The 17,233-nt window shown below is 36.3% G+C and overlaps 1 protein-coding gene across 2 annotated transcripts in view; it reads right to left on the minus strand.

Moving 5' to 3' along the window:
• The window catches only part of LOC149821684 (syntaxin-52-like), a 30,255-nt gene extending 13,268 nt beyond the window's left edge, over positions 1-16,987 (minus strand). Inside the window, exons 1-2 of one of the 2 annotated variants that reach the window (XM_089981094.1) lie at positions 16,810-16,987; positions 2,186-2,408 (exon numbers count right to left, since the gene is read on the minus strand). In XM_089981094.1, the coding sequence (XP_089837220.1) occupies positions 2,186-2,403 (218 nt within the window). In that variant the 5' untranslated portion in view covers positions 2,404-2,408; positions 16,810-16,987. Of the gene's footprint in view, positions 1-2,185; positions 2,416-16,809 lie in introns of those variants that run through there. The other variant, XM_089981093.1, reaches the window with a different exon arrangement.
• Between the last annotated feature and the right edge of the window lie 246 nt (positions 16,988-17,233).

Genomic DNA, 17,233 nt, shown 5'->3' on the forward strand with positions numbered 1-17,233 from the left:
CATCTCCTTCAAGAGCCTTTTCTTGACCTTCTTCGTCCTTTGTGAGCATAAGCTTAGGTTCTAAAACGGTCCCTATGACAAAACCCCAAAGTTTCTTACCTTTGAGGTTATTTTCCATTGCCGATGCCCACATCATATAATTCTTTCCATTGAGCATGAAGGATAAGTCAATCTTTGCCTCCATGATGTTGCCAAGAAGTGAGAAGAGATCCACCAAATATGAAATAAACGAACCACACCTTTCCTTCAAGAATCGAGTAGCTCTGATACCATGTAATAAGATATTGCGGAAATATAAAAAGTGCTTATAAGCACTTACAACAATGAATAAAAGAGACAATATCACAAGTCCACTAAGGGACAATACAAGCACAAGCCTTTAAGAAGGCAACAATATAAAAAGCCTCTTATTGAGAAGAGAGAGATCTCTCAAGCATGAAAAAATATACAAGGGGTTCACCCCTATTTATACAAGAGGGAGAGGAGAGAAAGGAAGGCCAAGGGCCTCAAAAGGAGAGCCCAAAAGGGGGCTCCCATAGAGTCGTTGGGAGCCCCCAACGGTCACATTTGTGACCGTTGGGGGCTCCAACGACTCTATGGTTGGAGCCCCTTTTGAGCCTCAAAAAATACAAAAATAAACAAAAATAAAAAAGAAATTTACATTTTATCAAAACTGAAAAATAGTTGTTTTCTAAAACAACTATGTAAAATTACAAAAATACCCCTATCGGGTATTAATGTAATATATATATATATATAATATATATAAGAGGTACATTTTAACAAAAGGTTGGGTGGATGAAATGGAAAAGTGCAACTGGAGTGTTATGCGATCGTAGAATGCCATTGCGGTTGAAGGGAAAGTTTTATAGGATGACAATTAGGCTCGCTTTACTATATGGTACGGAATGTTGGGCTGCCAAGAGACATCATATTCAAAAAAATGAGTGTAGCTGAGATGCGTATGCTTAGATGGTTGTGTGGAAATACAATAAAAGATAAGATTCAAAACGAGGAGATACGTAAGAAGGTAGGCGTTGCATCCATTGAAAATAAGATGAGAGAGAATCGTTTACGGTGGTTTGGACATATTCGGCGAAGGCCTAATGATGCTCCAGTTAGAAGGATGGAGAAATGAGAAAATATATTAGTTAAAAGAGGCTGGGGTAGGCCTAAGAAGACTTGGATGGAGATGATAGGAAAGGATATGAATGCTTTGAACCTCACCGAGGACATGGCATTGGATAGAAATGATTGGAGGAGAAGGATTCATGTGGAAGACCCAGAATGATTTTCTTTTTTGGTTCATATCGCCGACCCCAATTGTTTTGGGATGAATGTGTATTTGTTGTTGTTGTTTGTTTTATTATTTTTCATTTTTCCAATATCTTACAACACGGTATAATATGGTACAGTACACAATAATTTCTATCTTAAACCATTCCTATTATGCAACACTAGTTTCAGTAGCTAATAGTTTGGAACTTCTCAGAGTGAATGCATCTTTTAGCAGCTGCTTTATTAAGAGAAGCCTTTACACCCATGAGTTGCAAAATCTTTATAGACCTAGAACCTTTTCTATGTACTTTGCAACAAGAAACTTGCATTAAATGATAGAATGTAACATGATAAAATCCTAGCGCATAATCCCTGTTTATTTGTTTGTTTTTTTTGCAATAACGAAACAAATAATAAGAAAAATAACCATAAAGATTGACATTAAGTCAACAAATTAGCTTAAGGATAGATAAGTAGCACATAAGTAAGATAATTATTTCTCCTCCATAAGATAAAGGTGCTCTAGATTTGAACATGTTAAGGTAAAAACAAGTAAACCATGAAGAATAAACCAAAAACTTGGCACAAAAGCAATAAAAAGCATTCCAACAAATGATATCAAGCAAGCAAATTAGCATCTCCACAGTTACGTGCTAACATTAAGAGTAAAATGGAATCAATGCTTTATGTTGATCTCCATTTTATCATCATCCAATATGATCCATTCAGAGAAATAGAATGACTATGTACACTAGGAAAAAAAAACAATGGCTTGCAAACAAACATCTATTTGGCATCATCGGAAGTCAAGAAGTCAATCCAACCATAAAAGAGTTTCCACATAAATGCAAAACACTAGCAAATTTTACATTAACTAGATCAATGCAATCTCAGATAAGTGCCATACATTGGCTGTTTATTGGGAAGCTTGGACAGAAGGGATTCCAAGGTATCAAGTCTAGTTCCAAGGATTGTAATTTTCCTCCGAATGGAAGATAGATGGCGTTGTGTCTCTGGGCCTGAAGGAGGCAACGACGTTCTCTCCAAAATTCTAGCATTAATGTCATCCACAATCTTGGAAGCTTCATTAAACTCCCTCATCCAAGACTCTGAAGCAGAGGCCATTGATGCTAGCATGTACAAAAGTTCGAAACATGAGAAAGCAAGAAACCTTTCTTGGTTCTGTCACAGAAGTAACAGTCAGATTCAATAAAGCTTTTGCGCCATATGATGGAATCAAAGGTCTAGATGTATACATAATTTACTTGCATGTGGACCTAAATATACATGGATTGGCATTCAATACATATATTGGATATATTCACCAATGAATGAGCCTGAAGATCAAAATAAAAAAGGATTATAGAATAAAGATCCTTCACAGTAAGAATATGATAAGGGTTCAAAGAGATTGCAAGGTATTACAGCTTTTCTCTAGAACACATTGAAATCTCACAACATTTTCATCTTCTGCAGCTGATTTGGCAACTGTTACTCCTTACCATTCATTTTGAATTAACGATAGATCAATTAGTGCAAAAAAAAGGGATCAAATCTAAGTGCATGCAGGACCAATTTAAGTAGAATTTATGCATGTTGTATATGAATTAAGCTGTGACTGTTAAAATACCTTGTATATATATATATATATATATATATATATATATATATATATATATGTGTGTGTGTGTTTCTGATATACGTATATTTATATATTCTTATAAATATACATATATCAGAGGTATTTTGGTATTTTTGTAAATATCAGTCACTAGGGACCTTATAGCATTTTAGTTAAGACTTTATTTTTATTTTTGTTTTTGTTTTTTTTTTAATCTTGTAAAGGACTGTTAGGAAGCAGTCAAACTAGTCATTGGACTGCTCCCAACAGTCACTTTTCTGACCGTTGGAGCAGTCCAACGGTCTGCCGCCTCTCTTACTTGGTTATAGGGATGTTCAAGCTTTATAAATACTTAAATAGAGCACTTTGTAACCCTTTGAAGATATGATTTTTAAGCATAATAGTGAAATACAAAGTCTCTTATTCTCATTGTGTTCTTTGTAATTTTATCTCTTTTGTAAAGTTGTTATTGATCTTTAGTGATCATATTATGAGTGTGCACTTGTTTAGCCCTTAGTTGGCATTATAATTGTGCACATCTTGTTTCATTACATGGTATCAAAGCTTAGAGCTCTAGAAGTATTGAAAGTTATCTTGGGATTGCTCACTTTGTGGTTGTGGTCTTCAATTTTCATTCTTCAAACTCAAGTCTTTTTCATTATGGGAGAAAGAGATTTCACCTCCGTCATCTCCTACAAGCTCAACAAAAGCAACTCTTTGATGTGGGCTACCGCAATAGAAAATCACATCAAAGGTAAAAAGTTTTGGGGGTTTGTTAGTGGAACCACTAATGAACCTCAACTTAAATTAACAAGAAGAGAATGAGATCAAGTCAAAGCTCTATCCGAAGAAGAAAAAAAAAAAAAGCTTTGCAAGAATACCAAAACAAATTGGAGGATTGAGAAGCTAACAATGTTCAAATACTCTCATGGTTCATGAATATCATGAAGTTCAAGATCGTCACCACCATCATCAAATTCAAAAAGGCATGTGATGCATTGATCTTCCAAAAGAGAGAATTCATTCAAAAAGTTATGGCTAGACTATATTATCTTAAAAACAAGGTACATAATACCAAACAAAGAGATAAAAGTGTAAGAGACTTTTATGGTATCTTATCCCCTATTTGGGATGAATTAGCTATTTTAGAACCAAAATGAGAATGTTCGGCTATTGAGATGAGAAAATTACAAGTTGAAAGAGAAAACCCTTTCTCTTTTCTATATGGTTTCCGACCGAAATTTGAGCAAGTTAGGTCCTCTTTGCTTCATAGGACTTCGGCTCCTTCTATAAGTTAGGCTCTTGCTCAAATTTGTCAAGAAGAAACAAGAATTGAAATGCACAAGTCTAATGACGAGGTTCTTGCCGTATCAAAACCCAGAAATTTTGTAAAAACTTATAAACTACCCCACTTTAAAAGAAAACTCAATGAAGGACATAGTGGGAGAAGATACAAGGGTAAAATTACTTGTTATCATTGTAAAGAACCGGGACATATAAGACCAGATTATCCCAAACTCAAAAAAGCGCTCGTTGTAAGTGAAGAACCTCAAGAATCAAAGAAATGAGGCAACTTCATGTGAAAATCTCTATAAAAAGAGATTTTGTGTATAAACACAATGCTAGAAACACGAAGTGTGCACAAAGGCACAAAGGAGAACTCTCACAAGTGCACAAAGGCACGGATACACTAGCACAAAAGCATACAAAATATCAACTTCAATATATTGGGTCCCAAAAGGGGCTTTACAAAAGCATAAGAAAAAATAAAGGGGATCACCCCTATTTATAATGCCTTGGAATCATGGGAGGGCTCCAATAGACACGTTGGAGCCCCTCCAACGGTTAGAAATGTAACCCTTGTTGGAGGGGGCTCCAACATGTGTATTGAGGGCCCCCTCATGTCACATCAATCCAAAAGTAAAAAAAGAAAAATACAACAAAAGAAAATGAAAATGAAAAAAAGGTACAATCATATTCTCAAGTGAGAATATGCGTAAAATATTGTGAATTTACATAAATACCCTTATCAGGTTTGATATATATATATATATATAAGAGGGACTACATTTTAACACCTCCCCTCAAACTTAGGGTGTCACAACCGAACGTTTGCCAAGAAGAAAGTTAAATCTTGGAGAGCATAGCGCCTTGGTGAAAAAGTCTGTCAGTTGATATTCTGATGTAACGTAAGGAAGGTCAATGGTTCTTAAATATTCTTCACGAACATAGTGACAGTTCATCTCAATGTGTGATTTTTGACAATATAGATTGCACTTTTATTATCATAACATAATTTTGTGGGCCCTAGAACTTGAATATTCATATCTTCCAACAAGCTGCGAATCCAAACAATCTCCATGATGGTAGATGTCATGGCTCTATACTCAGTTTCAGTGGATGAAAGTGATACTTTCTGTTGCTTCTTACATCTCCAAGAAATTAACGATTTTCCTAAAAAAATACAAAAATCAGTGGTGAAGTGACGGTTATTTGGGTCCTCTCCCCAATCAGAGTCAGTATAAGCAAATTAAATTCAATTCAAAAGAAGAAGAAGATAAAAATACCTCTTGTTTACTGTACCATTTATGTATATGAAGATGCGAAGAATGACGCTCATATGAACTGCAGTAGGTGCATGTTGAAATTGACTAGCAACATGTACTGCATGAGAAATATCAGGTCTCGTAATGTTGAGATACGTTAAAGATCTAACCAGGAGTTTCACAGACCTTGTCATCTGTGATTCCTGATCTGTCAAGAATTTCACAAGCAAGTTTAGTTTGAGACAAAAAATAGCCTCTATGAGAATAGGCAACCTCAATTACCAAAAAATATGTCAGAAATCCTAAGTCTGACATTTTAAACTTTGAAGTAAGAATCAATTTAATGCTTTTGATTCCTTTGACATCATCACCTATTATTAACATATCATCAGCATATAACAGTAATATAACAATCTTTGCATCAGATTTCTTAACAAACAATGCAGTGTCAGTATAGCATAAAGTAAAACCATTTTCAGTCATTACATTGTTAAACCTATCGTGCCAAGCTTTGGGGGTTTGTTTCAAGTCATAAAGAGCTTTATGAAGACGAAGAACTTTAATTTTAGGAATTTTCATACCAGGTGGAGCATCCATGTAGACTTCTTCATTAAGATCACCATTGAAAAAGGCATTTTTGACATCCATTTGGTAAATATTTTATTTTTTAATAGAAACAATGGTGATGAGACATCTGACAGTAACCATACGAGCTACTGGAGCAAATGTCTCTTCATAATCAATCATGTATTTTTTACTATACCCTTTAGCTACTAGACGAGCTTTATACCTCTCAAGAGATCCATCACTCTTGGTTTTGACTTTGAACACCCATCGGCATCATATAGTTTTCTTTCCACTGAGAAACGTTTGAAATTCCCAAGTGTAGGCTTTCCTAAGTGCTTAGAGTTCACTTTCCATGGCTTCTCTCTATTCAATACATCGTTTGACATCTTCAAAATTTTTCGGTTCAAAATATGAGTGAATGGCACTTAAGCAGGCCTGATATTTAGGAGAAAAAGAATCAAAGGATACAAATCTAGAAGGAGTTCTTCTAGTTCTTTCGGTTCTTCTAGGGTTTGAAACATGTGTAGTGATAGATTCGCTAGGCTCACTATATTGCCAATAGCACTTCTAAAGGTGTGTCTATCTCTATGAGTATAGGTGATAGGGTCTCTAGTTATACTTTCTTCTTGAGAAGTAGTAGGGTTAGAGCTATCGTTGATTTCAACCACTTCATTGTCACCGTTATATGTTGATTCATCATCACTAGAGATATCATCATCTTTAGATAATAGATCAAAAAGAAATGAATAGTCGACATTTTCTAAATAAGATTCATTCTTTTCAAAACCACTATCATTTTCCAAAAATGTTACATTCCTTGAGACATATAACTTATCATTCTTAATATCATAACATCAAAACCTTTTTGAGGTTTCGGAATAGCCAAGAAAAGCACAAGGAATGGCTTTTGGTGAGAGTTTATCATTTTTAACTGTAATGACAAAGCACTTACAACAAAAAACTCTCAATCTATTATAATCGGGTTCTTTTTCATATAGAGTTTCAAAAGGAGAGATTTTATCTAGATTTTTGGATGAAAGACGATTAATAAGATAAACGAAAGCAAAAGCCGCCTTGGCCCAAAACTTTTTTGAAATATTTTGAGAAATAAGAAGGGTTCTAGTGCTTTCAATGATATGCCTATGCTTTCTTTCGGCCAAACCATTTTGTTGTAGGGTCTTAGGACATGATCTTTGATGGACAATACCATAGTCTTCAAGATATTTCTTAAATTCATTAAATAAATATTCACCTCTGGAATCGGTCCTAAATATCTTTAAATTACTATTAAATTGATTTTTGATCATCATATGATATGATTTAAAACACGTAAAGACTTCATGCTTATGTTTAAGAAAATATATCCAACAAAATCGTGAAAAATCATCCACAAAAATCACATAATAGGCGAAACCTCCATTGGATATAACGGATGTCAGTCCTCAAACATCCGAATGAATAATTTCAAAAGGTTTAGTGGTAAACATAGATCTTTCTTCAAAAGGCATACTTCTCATTTTTCTAAGAATGCAATCATTACAAGAGAAAGTACTTTTACAAAGATTTTTAGCAAAGTCCAAATAGGACAACTTGGTGATATTGGGATGACTAAGTCTTTTGTGCCAAACATTTATATCTTTATGTTGGGCCACATTACAAAATGGGGTTTTAGGAATTTAAAGAGAGTCCACATAGTATAAGTCTCCCTTCCTAGAGCTTTCCCCAGTTAACCTCCCGGACCGGTGATCCTGTACTAAACATTTATTAGATGAGAATTGAATGTCACACCCAAGGTCCGAGAGTTGAGAGAAGAAAAGTAAGTTCAAATTCAATTTTAGTATAAATCTAATTTTAGGAATAAATAAGTTTTGGGTTTTAAAATTTCCAATTCTCTTAATTTCAAGTGAAGTGCCATCCGTGGTTGAAACAAAAGATGGTGACAACAACAAACAACAACAACAACTACGCCTTCATCCCAAAACAATTGGGGTCGGCGATATGAACCAACAAAGAAAATCATTATGGGTCTTCCACATGAATCATTCTCCTCCAATCATTTCTATCCAATGCCATGTCCTCGGTGAGGTTCAAAGCATTCATATCCTTTCCTATCATCTTCATCCAAGTCTTCCTAGGCCTACCCCGACCTATTTTAACTAATATATTTTCTCATTTCTCCATCCTTCTAACTGGAACATCATTAGGCCTTCGTCGAATATGTCCAAACCACCGTAAACGATTCTCTCTCATCTTATTTTCAATGGGTGCAACGCCTACCTTCTTACGTATCTCCTCGTTCCGAATCTTATCTTTTATTGTATTTCCACACATCCATCTAAGCATACGCATCTCAGCTACACTCATTTTTTGAATATGATGTCTCTTGGCAGCCCAACATTCCGTACCATATAGTAAAGCGGGCCTAATAGTCGTCCTATAAAACTTTCCCTTCAACCGCAATGGCATTCTACGATCGCACAACACTCAAGTTGCACTTTTCCATTTCATCCACCCAACCTTTATCCTATGATTTACATCTCAATCAATTTATCCATACTTTTGAATGATAGATCCCAAATATTTGAAACAATCATCCACCGGTATTTCTTGCTCACCAAGCTTCACTACACTCCCATCACTACTTCGTTGCTTACTAAACCGACATTCCATATATTTTGTCTTACTCTTACTCAACTTAAGACCTCTTGCTTCTAATGTCTGTCTTCATAATTCTAACTTAGCATTAACCCCAGCTCTAGACTCATCAATCAAAACAATATCATCAGCAAACAACATACACCACGGCACATTTTCTTGAATTGATCTCGTAAGCTCATCCATCACTATAGCAAATAGGAAAGGGCTTAAGGCAGATCCTTGATGTAACCCAACCGTTATAGGAAAATTGGTTGTCACCCCTCCACAAGTGCGGACATTGGTTACTACATACATATCTTTAATTATACTAATGTACTTGAGAGAAACACCTTTCTTCATTATTGTCCACTAGAGAACGTCCCTAGGTACTCTATCGCATGCCTTCTCCAAAACAATAAAAACCATATGCAAAAGATGGTGACGAACTTTCAAAATATTCGGAAAGAGAGGAAATGTTTGAAGACATATAAAATGAAGCACCGAAATCTAAAAGCCAAGAAGTTTTACCTAGAGGAGACGGAGTAGACATGGCGGCACCGGAAATAGTTCCCTTAATAAGAGGTTGAAGAGCTTCCACAATTTGATTTAGAGATAGAGCTTCATTTGTAGATTCCTCTTTTTGTGGTTGAGATGTGGTGACCATTGCTAGTAATTTCTTCCACTTAGGACAAACCGGTTTGATATGACCCGACTCTTTGCAAAAGTGACACACAATTTTGCTATAGTCCCTTCTTCTGCCTTGACCACCTTGATTTTGACTTTTAAAATGAGGAGGTTTATATGTCCTCAAGTTGTTCCCAGGTTTAGAAACGACATTTGCTCCATCATACTTATCTTGATTTCTAGGGCATTGCAAGAACACTTGGATTTTGCTTGCTAATGTCCACGCAAGTTTCCTCTCCACTTAATTTTGTAATGACGTCTTCAAGAGAGGGAGAGGTGAAGGAGGATAGAAGAGAAGATCTAATTTGCTCAAACTCGAGCCTTAGCCCGTTCAAAAAGTTGAAAAATCGATCTTCTTCTAGTTGTTTATGACGAAGCTCTATGGTTTCTCCACTCCACTTTGATTCGAGCATAGCAAGCTCATCCCAAATGGAAGAGAGCTCGGAAAAATATTCTCTTATAGTCATCTCCTCTTAAAGAAGGGTTAGCACCATCTTTTGGAGGTAATACTTATGGGACAAGTCTCTAGAAGTGTACATCTTCTCAAGGTACTCCCATGCTTGAGAAGTCTTTTAAACTTTATAATATTGACGTTGATTCTAGTCTCAACGAAGGAGAAAATCCACGACAAAATCTTGAAGTTCTTCATTTCTCACTCAAGTTTTTTGCTATATTCTTCAAGGGCCTTAGTTCTTTCATCTCATTCAAGAATTTTGATTTCTCCTCTTTCAACCAAAATAATTTTAGGCTCCGGTTCCAGAATCGAGCCTTGAACGTAACCCCAAAGCCCTCATACTTTAATATGGGCTTTCATATTTCTGGCCCACACGTGATAATTGAAGTCATTGAGCTTAAAGCCAAGAGAGAAATGAGTCTTTTTCACCCATTAGAGAGATAAGATGAGGGAAAAGAATACATACCACAGCGAGATTTTAAATCTTACTTGTAGGAGTAATCTTCTAAAATATTGGATGAAGAGAAGTCTTCACGCCAATCACACAAAAGTTGAAGGCATGCTTTTCGAGGTACTTGATATTGTGAAGAACCACAAGATTTTCTTTCTCCAAGCAACCTTGCTCTGATACCATGTGAAAATCTATATAAAAAGTGATTTTGTGTATAAACACAATGCTAGAAACACAAAGTGTGCACAAAGGAGAACTTTCACAAGTGCACAAAGACATAGATACACTTGCACAAAAGCATGCAAAATATCAACTTCAATATATTGGGTCCCAAAAGGGGCTTTATAAAAGCATAAGAAAAACTAAAGGGGATCACCCCTATTTATAATAGCTTGGAATCATGGGGGGCTCCAATACACACGTTGGAGCCCCTCCAACGGTTAGAAATGTAACCCTTGGAGGGGGCTCCAACATCTGTATTGAGGGGCCCCTCATGTCACATCAATCCAAAAGTAAAAAGAAAAAAAGAAAAATACAACAAAAGAAAATGAAAATGAAAAAATGGTATAATCATATTCTCAAGTGAGAATATGCGTAAAATATTGTGAATTTACATAAATACCCTCATCAGGTTTGATATATACAACAACAACAACAACTACAACTACGCCTTCATCCCAAAACAATTGGGGTCGACGATATGAACCAACAAAGAAAATCATTATGGGTCATCCACATGAATCCTTCTCCTCCAATCATTTCTATCCAATGCCATGCCCTCGGTGAGGTTCAAAGCATTCATATCATTTCATATCATCTCCATCCAAGTCTTCCTAGGCCTACCCTGACCTCTTTTAACTAATAATTTTCCCATTTCTCCATCCTTCTAACTGGAGCATCATTAGGCCTTCGCCGAATATGTCCAAACCACCGAAAACGATTCTCTCTCATCTTATTTTCAATGGGTGCAACGCCTACCTTCTTACGTATCTCCTCGTTCCGAATCTTATCTTTTATTGTATTTCCACACATCCATCTAAACATACGCATCTCAGCTACACTCATTTTTTGAATATGATGTCTCTTGGCAGCCCAACATTTCGTACCATATAGTAAAGTGGGCCTAATAGTCGTCCTATAAAACTTTCCCTTCAACCGCAATGGCATTTTACGATCGCACAACACTCCAGTTGCACTTTTCCATTTCATCCACCCAACCTTTATCCTATGATTTACATCTCAATCAATTTCTCCATACTTTTGAATGATAAATCCCAAATATTTGAAATAATCATCCACTGGTATTTCTTGCTCACCAAGCTTCACTACACTCCCATCACTACTTCGTTGCTTACTAAACCGATATTCCAAATATTTTATCTTACTCTTACTCAACTTAAAACCTCTTGCTTCCAATGTCTGTCTCCATAATTCTAACTTAGCATTAACCCCAACTCTAAACTCATCAATCAAAACAATATCATCAGCAAACAACATACACCACGGCACATTTTCTTGAATTGATCTCGTAAGCTCATCCATCACTATAGCAAATAGGAAAGGGCTTAAAGCAGATCCTTGATGTAACCCAACCGTTATAGGAAGATTGGTTGTCACCCCTCCACAAGTGCGGACATTGGTTACTAATCCTTCATACATATCCTTAATTATACTAATGTACTTGAGAGAAACACCTTTCTTCATCATTGTCCACCAGAGAACGTCCCTAGGTACTCAATCGTATGCCTTCTCCAAATCAATAAAAACCATATGCAAATCTTTGTTCCTCTCTCTATTTCTCTCAATAAGTTCTCTAAGAAGATGTATAGCTTCCATAGTTGATCTTCCAGGCATAAAACCAAATTGATTCTCCGATATCATGACAACCTTCCTCAACCTAGACTCAATCACCCTCTCCCAAAGTTTCATAGTATGACTCATGAGTTTTATATCACGATAGTTTGTGCAATCTTGTATATCGCCCTTATTCTTATATAGAGGCACCAAAGTACTCTTCCTCCACTCATTAGGCATCTTATTTGTCCGCCAAATCTTGTTAAAAAGATTTGCCAACCATTCTAAACCTTTCTCTCCCAAGCATTTCCAAGCCTCGATAGGTATACCATCTGGGCCAACTGCCCTTCTTGATTTCATTTTCTTCAAAGCCTCTGCAATTTCTTTCTTTTGAATCTTGTGCATGAAGTCATGATTCATCTCATGAAAAGGAATGGACAAATCTCCAAGATCCAGAGCATGACTTCCATTAAATAGCTTATTAAAATAATCTTTTCATCTCTCCTTAATCTCCTCATCTTTGACTAAAACCCTTTGTGCTTCATCTTTGATACATCTAATCATACCCAAATCCCTCAATTTCCTATCTCTCAACTTTGCAAGCCTATAAATATCCTTCTCGCCCTCTTTGGTATCCAACTTGTCATAAACCTCCTTATATACCTTATCTCTCGCGTTTCGAACTACTTTTTTAGCTTCCTTCTTTGTTATCATATACTTCTCTGAATTCTCATTATCACGACTCTTACTTAGATTTCTATAACACTCTCTTTTAACCTTAATAGTTAATTTGACATCCTCGTTCTACCATGATGTATCCTTACCTAGTGGTGCACCGCCTTTAGACTCACCCAATACCTCCTTAGCCACCTTTCTCATGCCACCCGCTATCTTATTTCACATTGAGTCTGAATCCTCCTCGGGACACCAATCAGCTTCCTTAACTACCTACTCTACAAACATTCTTTGTTTAGCTCCTTTCAGTGTCCACCACTTAATTCTAAGATCTATCCTATGTCTATCTCTTTTGCGGCATTGTCTAATTCTAAGATCTAAAATTAAGACTCTATGTTGTGTAGCTACACTTTCTCCCGGTATAACCTTACAATCGATGCAACAACCCCTATTTTTCTTTCTAATTAGGAAAAAATCTATCTAACTCGTATTAACCCCACTTTTAAATGTTACTAGGTGAGACTCCCTCTTCCTAAACCAAGTGTTTGCTCAGATCATATCATAGGACAAACCAAAATCTAAAATCCTTTCTCCACTTTCGTTTCTTTCTTCTATACCATAGCCTCCATGGATACTCTCAAATCCATTCCTACTAATGCCTACATGTTCATTAAGGTCACCGCCGACGAAAAGCTTTTCACCATAAGATATCCCTTGTACTACTCCATCTAAATCTTCCCAAAATTGACGCTTAATGGAATCATCTAAACCTACTTGAGGTGCATAAACACTAATAATATTAATAATATCCGTACCTAATACTAATTTAATAAGTAAAATCCTACCACCCTTCCTACGGACCTCAACTACATTATCTATAAACCCACGACTCATAACAATCCCTACTTCATTCCTATTTTTATTTATTCCTCTATACCAAATCTTATATCCCCGAGGTTCTATCACTTTTGCCTTCTCGCCTACCCATTTGGTCTCTTGTAGACATAAAATATCAATCTTTCTCCTACACATAACATCTACTAACTCTACCAACTTACCAGTTAAAGACCCTATGTTCCAAGTGGCTAACCTAATTTTATGGTCTTGGACTAACTTCTTTACCCCCATCCGTCCAACAAAGTGAGGGAACCCTTGCCTATTTGACACCACACCCAGGCGCCGGTGTGACGCGTCGCTTCCGGGCGACGACCTAGCAACCCTTGCCCATTTATCACTGCCTCCGAGCCTATAGAGTACAGCGCGCCGCTCAGTAGGGAACGCCCCAACGAAATTCTCATATTGGTTCATACTCATAGGGTATGACTAAGTTTGATATATATATATATATATATATATAAGAGGGACTACATTTTAACACTTCAATGATTTGATAATTGCCCAAATAGCGGAGGCCGTCTCACAAATACTAAAAGTCACTTCTTCTACATCAGGTGTCACCATCTCCTCTTCTTCTCCTCCGGGTAAGTCTTCTTGGATTTTGGATTCAGGAATCTCATAATGAGTCTTTATTATCCGATTGCATTAATTCATATTTTTCATGTGTGTCAACAGCCGATGGTACTTCTTTGAAAGTTAAAAGTATAGAAAACCTCAATATTTCAATTTTTTTTTTCAAATGTGAGGGTTATTCCAAAATTAGATTAAAATCTTTTTTCAATATCTCAAATTTCCGATTATGGGTGTAAAATATTCTTCTCATCTAAGGCTTGTTGGGTGCAGGATCTCCGGTAAGGGAAGCTGATTGGCAAGGCCACAGAAGAGGAGATCTTTACTATATGGATTCCTTATGTTCACCTAAAAACTCTTTTTGTAATCATATTAAAGAAATTAATTTAGATCTTTGGCATAAAAGATCAGAACACCCAAGTATATCAAAATTATCTCATTTTTTATTTTTGAAAAAAAATTGCAAGGATAAATTATTTGTATGTGAAGATTGTATACTTAAAAAAAATGCAAATAATGCCTTTTTTATCTAGAACTTAACTAATAAAAACTTTGAATTAGTGCATTCAGAAGTATGGGGCCCTGCTCCTGTTATGTCAAAAGGTAGTTATTCATATTATGTTACATTTATACATGATTTTAGTAGACATACTTGGATCTACTTTCTTAAACTCAAATCCAAAGTCTTTTCATGCTTTAAAAACTTTCATAATCTTGTTAAAAATCAATTTAAAACAAATATTAAAATCTTCCGCTCTGACTCAAAGAGAGAGTTTCTTTCAAATGAATTTCAATCATATCTGAAAACTCATGGTATTTTACACAAAAAATCTTGTCCTAGGACCCCCTGACAAAATGGTATTTTCAAAAGAAAACACTGTCATATTATTAAAACTACTAAGACCCTACACATTTCCAAAGAAATTTTTTAAAAAAATTGGGCCGAAGCAGCTCTCACCGATCACTTTTCTGACTGTTGGAGGCAGTCCAACGACTAGTTGGACTGCTTCCTCTCTTACTTGGTTATAGGGATGTTCAAGCTCTATAAATAGAGCACTTTGTAACCCTTTGAAGATATGCTTTTTAAGCATAATAGTGAAATACAAAAAGTCTTTTATTCTCATTGTGTTCTTAGTGATTTTATATCTCTTTTGTAAAGTTGGTATTGATCTTTAGTGATCATATTGTAAGTGTGCACTTGCTTAGCCCTTCGTTGGCATTATAATTGTGCACATCTTGTTTCATTACAATGCCTACTTCACTAAACAACTATAATTAACAAATGTAGAGCGCCCACATGCACACAGAGTCACACACAATCCCCCTCACACCCACACATGGAGAGAGAGAGAGAGAGAGAGTTGTTTGATGGAGTGAAATGACCACAGGATAGGGAGATAGAAAGTAAACAACCAAGGTAGCATGCAAGAAAGGGAAAGAGCAAACCTTCAGGTGAGAAAGGGGAACTCGTTTTTTAGGGTACTTTACTTTTGTTACACCACGGGCGATGGGAAGGCTGTGTCGCAGGAAAACACCCCTCCCATGGGAAATTGCTTCCCTCGGAGGGAGGGTTGTGATGTGCTTTTCATAGGAAATGCATTGTTTCATGTGAAAAGCTATGGGCCCTAATGTGGAATCCTACGAGGGCATTGGATCAACCTTGCATGAGAAAGAGGCCCATTTCATAGGAAAATGGACCTCTTTCCCTCATTTTGGGGTGAAACTAACACCCCCTTAGAAAAAAAAACTATGAAAAAACTCCCCACACTTCAACTATTAGCTGGAATTCCCTTTTTCAGGGTTTTTAATGTTATCCTAACTCTATTAATCTCATCTTTACTAACCTTTTTTCCAATATCCTATTTATCCAACTAAGTGAGTCTACTCTATCCAAACATCCTTCAACGTAATGACAACCAAAGAAATCTCACAGGGAAGCAAGAAACAGAAATTTGCAGCTCAATCCATATGAACAACAGGGTACTAGTCAGGGTTTTGATACAAACTTGGGATCGAATTCTTGCACCGCTCCTGGACAAGAAGAATCTCCATTTTCTACAAACAACTCATAATTATTTATTGTTCAGTAAATATATAGTAATAGATCCCAGATCACCACGAGACACCGCCAGAAAAGAAAAACGATATAAAAGAAGCGAACAGAAAGGGGGAAAGTTAAGGCACCAAAAGAAAAAATAAATCATCTAATGTCACATTCTACAAATGATGAACAGAGTCCATTATCCAAGACATGATCTCACGATAAAATAGGTATCGATATATTATGATATATTTTATGTTCCAAACCCAACAAATCATCTAAAATTGGATAAAAATCACGGAAGCATTTGTTTTTGTCTTCTTGCTTTACTAATGTCCCAAAAATAGGAAATACTACGAAACAATTTAGACTTTTCAAGACACACCGATAGCGCCAGTGAGAAAAGGAAATTGAGGTTGGATTAGGGTTTCGAGATGACCTAGGGTTTAGAAAAAACGGGGAAACGAGAAATTCCGGGGAAAATCTCACTGGATAAATGAACTACTGATTCGATTGAGATCATAGTTCCAAATTTTCAAGAAAAAACAAAAAATTAATAAAAACTGGAAAAACAACGCAAATAAAATTCCTCACCTTCTTTGCCGCGAGATTGCTCTTACGATTCAACGGATCGACGAACGAGAACCAGCAACGTTATTGCGACGAAAGAAGAAGAGGAGGAGATCGGAGGGACGAGAATTCCCCGTCGAGAAGGATTTGTTTGCTCTGCACGGCTTGCCCTTCTGGTTTTTATTAGAAGGAAAGAGGAGGCAATTTTCAACTCTCACAGCAAAATTTTGCTATTAATAAAACTTAAGAGGCCGAAGAAGATATTTCTCCCTCGTTTTTCTCTTTTGGCGCTTCCATTTTTTGTGTCGTGGGTCCCGCCAGGCGCCCTCGCATTCGGATCCGGGTCGGATTGGAAGTTACCAGATCCAAAAAATACGGATATGGACCCGGGATGGGATTGATCAATTAGTGATAGATTTTGGTGGATCCAAATCTAATCACTTCATCC

Source organism: Nuphar pumila, chromosome 11 (genome assembly GCF_984573655.1).
Source record: "Nuphar pumila chromosome 11, dmNupPumi1.hap1.1, whole genome shotgun sequence".
Lineage (NCBI taxonomy): Eukaryota > Viridiplantae > Streptophyta > Magnoliopsida > Nymphaeales > Nymphaeaceae > Nuphar > Nuphar pumila.